Below are 7,264 nucleotides of genomic sequence, written 5' to 3'. Positions count from 1 at the left end.
AACCTCCGCCTCCTGGGTTCAGGCAATTCTCCTGCCTCAGCCTCCTGAGTAGCTGGGATTACAGGCACGTGCCACCATGCCCAGCTAATTTTTTGCAGTTTTAGTAGAGACGGGGTTTCCCCATGTTGACCAGGATGGTCCATCTTCAGTACACTTTAAGAGAGATAACCAAGGATACTGGGAAAACAATCAGACTATTTTCGTTTACATATCATAACCTACAGCTGATCAATTCGTTAGTCTTATTTTGACTTGTACAACCTTCCTGGTGTCAGGTCTTAGCCATGGGGCAATCTGGTGTTTGTCAGCTGCAACAAATGATAATCGAAATTTGTAGCCTACTCAGATTACATATTTAAAAAAATACACTTTGGAGGCATTATACAAACCTAGGTTCCAGCAGAATTTATTAAAAGTGGCAGACAAAGAACAAAATTATCAAAAGCATTTCTTCTCCAGCTATAAGAAGTTTTCATTACTATGACCTGATGAGCCACAAAAGCTGGAAAAATTAGACACATATTTAGGGGGAAAACCCTTAATTTAAAAAAGTAAGGGCAAATATAAATCCTTTGGAGTAGCACTTACTTTAATGCCTTTCACTAAAATAATTTGTGTCATATTTTCATTCATTTAATAGGCAAGCCCTGAATTATTTTTTCTGCTGACTCTATTCACTTCAACAGGCTTCCTACTCCAGTAGAATCGAAAAGATCAGTGGCCTTGTGTGGATGCCCTAAACAAGAGGGAAGTAAGATTTATTAAGTTCATGAAGAACATGTTTCTCTACTGAAAATGGCAGTTTCTATTTTTCCAAGTTCCATAGATAATTGAGTATACAGAACTTGTATACTTTTTTTCTTTTTCAATTGGTATCCTTGCCTTTTTTTGCCCTTTATTATACATATTATTAAACTTTACAGCCAAGAACTGCCAAAAGCCATAAAGCATTCATTCTTTCCTGAGATTAGAACAGGAAACGAAACATATTTATTTTCATCTAAAATAGTGATTCAGTACTCAAATTTCATATGAATCTACCTACACAGGTAGATGGGAAGCAACTTAGCAGCAATAGCATCAGAAAAGAAAGTTCTCATCCCCCAGGGCAGTTCACACTAATAATTAGAAAGAAAAAAGGAAAGCTGTGAATTACTATGAACTAAGACTAAATAAGTGTCCATGTTGGATTAAAGAATTTGAGTTGTCATTTTGATGTATAATGAATGTGAAAATCATCCATTTAATTAAATGGTACATGGTACAATCACTTTGTTCTGCATTAAACCACTGAAGTTATAGTGCTTTTAGTTTAGCAATTGTTTACTATTACACCACCCATGACTTCTCTCAGACACTGCTTAACCTACATTATTCTAAATGTGAAATCTGGAACTTATAAGAACATTATAGTAATGCTAGTTTAGTTGATATATTTCATCAATATATTAGTGCATATAGAAAATACAGGAATATGGGAAAACTTCTTTAAATCACAAAGGAATAAATTTCTAGATGTAATTGATGAAAAAATTAAAAACCAAGAACACAAAAAACTGCAAAAAGTCTTTACATAGACTAATTACTCAGACTTTTAAAGTATTTGCGAATCATGCCTACAACTACAAAATGTAAAAACACAAAAAAAGCAGTTCTTTTGTTTTTTGGTTTTTTTTTTTGAAGAAAAACTTGGAAATTTTATGAGTCAACAAGAACACCAAGGTCCCTGCAAACACATGAACAGGCTGGAGTTTATAAGCATGTGACTATGTTGTGATAGTGGGTGGGGTGGTCTATGAAAAGAAGAAAGAACAGAACAGTTAAGAAGGTCTTGGAAGCCAACTGAGACTGAAGAACAAGAAAAAAACATTCTGAGAATATAAGAAGAATGAGCTTGATTAGAAGGATTAAAACATTCATATTTGCTAACATTGAAGCCATATACTTACTGCTACTGCAATTCTTCCAAGGACATGTTCTGGGATTTTCCTATATACATCCAAAGATCCCCCTGTAGAGATAAACGTGCCATGTTACCACAAATGAAACTACCAGAGCAGTGCACTGGGCTCCTCCTCTGTGTACTCACTGTGAGAGTATGTTTCTACCCTTCTTACAACCACACATTGGATGTGTAGTATAAAACTTGTTTTTAGTCCATGTTACCTATAACATAATCATACTTCCTGATGAAGTATAACTAGATAATTCCATTTTATTCCTAAGTGTATAGTCACATACGTGAAAAACTGAAAGAAACTAGTCAAGGGCAAACTAAGAAACTACACTTTATGTCAACTTAAATACATACACAAAATCATAAAGATCAATATGGATAATGACATTTAAGTGCCTGCCTTTTTTAACAGTTTTGCTCAAATGTAAACCAGGGTACCATGTTAGAATTTTCATATTAACCCAACAAAAGCAAGAATACATGCAGAGAACCACTACTTCGTTCCTTAATGATATGATTATGAGATGTTTTAATAATATGTAATAACCTTTAAGAGTCAAATTGAAGTATATCAGTCTTTCAGTTCTATAACAAATTATTACAGAGTATTTGACAAATATTTTTTCCTATCAGAGGCTAAAATTCATATTTAACACTATATTACTGGTTGACGTATAAGTATGCCTCATAAGGTACTAAACATGAAGTATGTCATTCTTTTGAAATGCAAATGTGAATATTTTCATGTCAACTTTTTATAAAACTGAACATCAGAGAAAATATTATTTTTCTCTGTAAAAATTGTGAATGCATATATAAACCTATATGTATGCAAGTATACATATATATGCATATACACACATGCATATATATGTGGCTACTGGCTTTACATTTATCTTACTTAAAGCAGATAGAGAAAAATGATCACTCTTAGTTAACCTTTGCTTGTAGTTGCCAGATTTGAACAAGAAACTAGGAAACCACAGTGTAACTAAACATTACACTTTGGCTCTGGGTGCTACTGGGAAGATAATGAAAAAAAGACACTTCTGCTATGAACTGAACCATCCTTATTTACGAAAATAACATTTTTATTATAGGTGCAATAAAGTGAGAATACAGCAGAAAAACATTTTATGTTCTCATTGATCTTTCAGATAAATTGGCAGTTGCAAGGATAAATAAAATAAAAAAGATCAAGCTTTACATGCTGGCATTTGGAAGACTGACAAATGCAGCTTATTGGACCAATCCCTTATGAAGTGAATGATCTGACTGGCTCAAAACTAGGAGGTGAAAACCCATCCACATGTACCAGTAACAACTTCTAAGAGGACATTTATTTTTACCAAGGATATAAATCAGGGCTTACTTGACTAAATGGACAAAGGTTTCAACAAGCTAACCCCAAAAACCAAAGATTACTTGACCACCATTATCAGTAGAAGAAGCCAAAAAGGAATCTAATTTTGAGGTAGTTCATTGTTTTTTAACCTCAGTTAGACCCACTTTTCTTAACTATCCATATGGCTAAATGTTTGTTTGTTTGTTTGTTTTCCTTTTTTTGAGGTAGATTCTCCCTCTGTTGCCCAGGCTGGAGTACAGTGGTGAGATCTCGGCTCACCACAACCTCTGCCTCCCGTGTTCAAGCGATTCTCCTGCCTCAGCCTCCTAAGTAGCTGGGATTACAGGTGCTCGCCACCATGCCCGGCTAATTTTTGCATTTTTAGTATAGACGGGGTTTCACTCTGTTGGCCAGGCTGGTCTCAAACTCCTGACCTCATGATCTGCCTGCCTCAGCCTTCCAACATGCTGGGATTACAGGTGTGAGCCACTGTGCCCAGCCCCATATGGCTAAATCTTTACAGAGCTGGCTCTGTGACATCACTGATTCATCTTGTCCATTAGAGACTGATTCATGTCCATTAGAGATAAATGTCATAGGTGAAAAAATAATGCAGCAGATCCACTCAGAATTAAGAGTTCCTTGGTCAGGCACAGTGGCTCACACCTGTAATCTCAGCACTTTGGGAAGCCAAGGCGGGTGGATCACGAGGTCAGAAGTTCAAGACCAGCCTGGCCAAGATGGTGAAAGTCTGTTTCTACTAAAAATACAAAACTTAGCAGGGCACGGTGGCAGGCACCTGTAATCTCAGCTACTCAGGAGGCTGTGGTAGGGGAATTGCTTCAACCCAGGCAGCAGAGGTTACAGTGAGCCCAGAGCACGCCACTGCACTCCAGCCTGGGAGATAGAGTGAGACTCTGTCACAAAAAAAAAAAAAAAGAGTTTCTGTTAAGTTTGATGAGTTCTTTTTCTGCGATTCAGTTAATTCTTATCAGGCTAAAAGTGGCAGGGGGTTGGTTTAATTTTTCTCTGTTTTATTATCATTTCTATTCTACAGGTCTATCCAAAAATGCAACTCTTAGACCTATCAAACATTAGTGCAGGAAAGGACATTAAAGATCAATCCGGCCAGGCGTGGTGGCTCACGCCTGTAATCCCAGCACTTTGGGAGGCCAACGCAGGTGGATCACCTGAGGTTAAGTGTTCGAGACCAGCCTGGCTAATACAGTGAAACCCCATCTCTACTAAAAATACAAAAATTAGCCGAGTGTGGTGGTGGACACTGTAATCTCAGCTACTAAGGAGGCTGAGGCAGAAGAATTGCTTGAACCCAGGAGGTGGAGGTTGCAGTAAGCTGAGATCGCGCCACTGCACTCCAGCCTGGGTAACAAGAGTAAGACTTCCTCTCAAAAAAAGCATCATTCCAGCAACTTTATTTGATAGGTTGGGAAAACAGTCCCAGCAAGGTGAATGTTCTAGGTAAAGCCCGAGTCAACCGATAGCAGAGCTCAGAGAAGACCTGAACCTTTGAAGTGTCATAAGTTAGAGATTTAAAAGGTGGCTAGGCACAGTGTCTCTCACCTGTAATCCCAGCACTTTGGAAGGCCAAGACGTGTGGATCACGTGAGGTCAGGAGTTTGAGACCAGCCTAGGAAACATGGCAAAACCTTGTCTCTACCAAAAATACAAAAATTAGCTGGGGATGGTGGCACACACGTGTAAAACCCAGTTACTTAGGAGGCTGAGGCAGAAGAATCACTTGAATTTGGGAGATGAAGGCTGCAGTGAGCAGATTGCATCACTGCACTCCAGCCTGGGTGACAGAGCGAGATATTGTCTCAAAATAAATAAATAAATAAATAAATAAAATTTAAAAAAAGATTTAAAAGGTTTCCTCATGATGCGACATAGCTTGAGAATCACGTAAACTTTCTGTAGTTTAAAAAGTCTCATGCAATGTGATACTATGACATACATTGACAGAATTTAATTTTAGCTGAGATGGTGGTATTCAAGGCATTTAGAAACTCATTCATTTGTGGCGTGGTAGGTTTGAACTTTTTTCTTGAGATTCCAAGGTTACTGGTTTGTTCCCTGTGGCCTGTCACTTTTCTTTGTTCCCAGAAGTAACCAAATAGAAATTCTGAAGTTGAAAAGTATAATAAGTGAAAATTTATTAGAGAGGATCAACAGTGTATTAGAGAAAGCAGAAGGAATGATCAAGGGAGGTAAAGAAAGGTCAATTGAGATTGTCCTGTCTGATGATGAAAACAAAAGAAAATGAAGACAAATGAACACACTCTCAGAGACTTGTAGCATACTATCCAGCATACCAACATATGCATAATGGGAGATCAGCAAGAGAGGAGAAAAGGGAAGGAGCAGAAAGAATATTTGAGGAAATAATGACCCCAAACTTCTTAAATTTAGTTTTAAAAAGTGAATCTATACATCCAAGAAGCTCAATATACTTCACATAGGATAAACTCAAAGAGATCCATACCTATATATATTATTATCGAATTATCTACAGCCAAAGACAAAAGAAAATCTTGAAAGCAGCAAGATAAGTGACATGTCAATTATAAATAATCCTCAAAAAGATCAAGAGCTGATTATTCATCAGAAACCACAAAGGTCAGGTCAGAGGCAGGGGAATGACATATTTGAACAGCTGAAAGAAGAAGAATGTAAACCAAAAATTCTATATCCAGCAAAAAACTATTCTACAAAACTGAAGGAGAAATTAAGGCACTCTCAAATAAACTGGGAAATTTATCTCAGAATATTGAGAATCAATCAATAGTTGACCTACCCTACAAGAAATAAAATACAATCTTTCAGACTAAAGGAACTTTAGACTGAACTTAAAAGACTCAAAAAGAAATAAAGAACACGGTAAAGGTAACTGCATACATAAATATAAAAGACAGGATAAATGTATGTTTTGTTTGTATCTCTTTTGTTCTCCTATATGATTTAAGAGACAATTGCATAATTTTAAATTTGTGTTAGATACACAATATGTAAGAATGTCACTTATATGACAATAACAGCATAAAAGAGATGAGAAGAAATTGAGCTATATAGAAGTAAAGTTTTTGTATACTATTAAAATAAAGTAAAATTAGTGCTAATCTGAATTAAATTGTTGTAAGTTAAGAAGTTAATTGCAATCCCTAGGGCAACATTAAGACTATAACTCAAAAAAAAATAGAATAAAAGAAACCATGGAAAATTTAAATGGTACATTAGAAAATATCTATTTTACATAAAAGAAAGCAATAACAGAAGAACATGAAAGGCACGACTTATAGAAAATACATAGAATGGGGATATAAATCTCACCTTGCTAGTAATTAAATAAATGTGAATGGTTTAAGCATTCTAATTAAATAAGAGATTGGCAGAATTAATTATTTAAAAAAATGATCCAACTACATGCTGTCTACAACAGAGGTACTTTAAAGACACAAACAGGTTAAAAAATGATGGAAAATGATATACCATTTAAACAGTAATCAACAGGGAGCTGGAGTGATATACTAGTGGAAAAAATAGACTTTTAGATACCTATTGTTAAATGTTGTTACTATAAGACAAACACATTTTGTAATGACAAAAGGATCCATCCACCAAGAAGCTATAACAATTATAACCTACATTAAATAAGAAGAAAGGTCTCAAATCAGTGTCCTAACTTTCTACCTTAAACAAACAGAAAGAGAACATCAAGCTAAAACTAAACTCAAAAGCAGAAAAAAGGAAATAATAAAATTAAAGGAGAAATAAACAAAATAGAGAATAGAAAAAACAATAGAGAAAATCAATGAAACCAAAAGTCGGNAAAAAAAAAAAAAAAACGTTTAAAAAAAAAAACCAGAGAAACTGACAAACTTTTAGCTACGCTGACCAAGAAAATAAGTGAGGAGACTCAAGTAACTAAAACCTGGAATAGAAGA

General features: G+C 35.6%; 1 protein-coding gene across 4 annotated transcripts in view; it reads right to left on the bottom strand.

The window, feature by feature from the left end:
- The window catches only part of MAP2K5 (mitogen-activated protein kinase kinase 5), a 258,213-nt gene that overhangs the window by 149,224 nt on the left and 101,725 nt on the right, over positions 1–7,264 (bottom strand). For all 4 annotated transcript variants that reach the window (XM_017518933.2, XM_017518936.2, XM_017518941.2 and 1 more), the window contains exon 12: positions 1,950–2,011. In XM_017518933.2, the coding sequence (XP_017374422.1) occupies positions 1,950–2,011 (62 nt within the window). The remainder of the gene's footprint in view (positions 1–1,949; positions 2,012–7,264) is intronic.

The sequence above is a fragment of the Cebus imitator genome, unplaced genomic scaffold (genome assembly GCF_001604975.1).
Source record: "Cebus imitator isolate Cc_AM_T3 unplaced genomic scaffold, Cebus_imitator-1.0 Scaffold715, whole genome shotgun sequence".
Taxonomy (NCBI): Eukaryota; Metazoa; Chordata; class Mammalia; order Primates; family Cebidae; genus Cebus; species Cebus imitator.
This window is presented reverse-complemented; position numbering and strand designations above follow the sequence as displayed.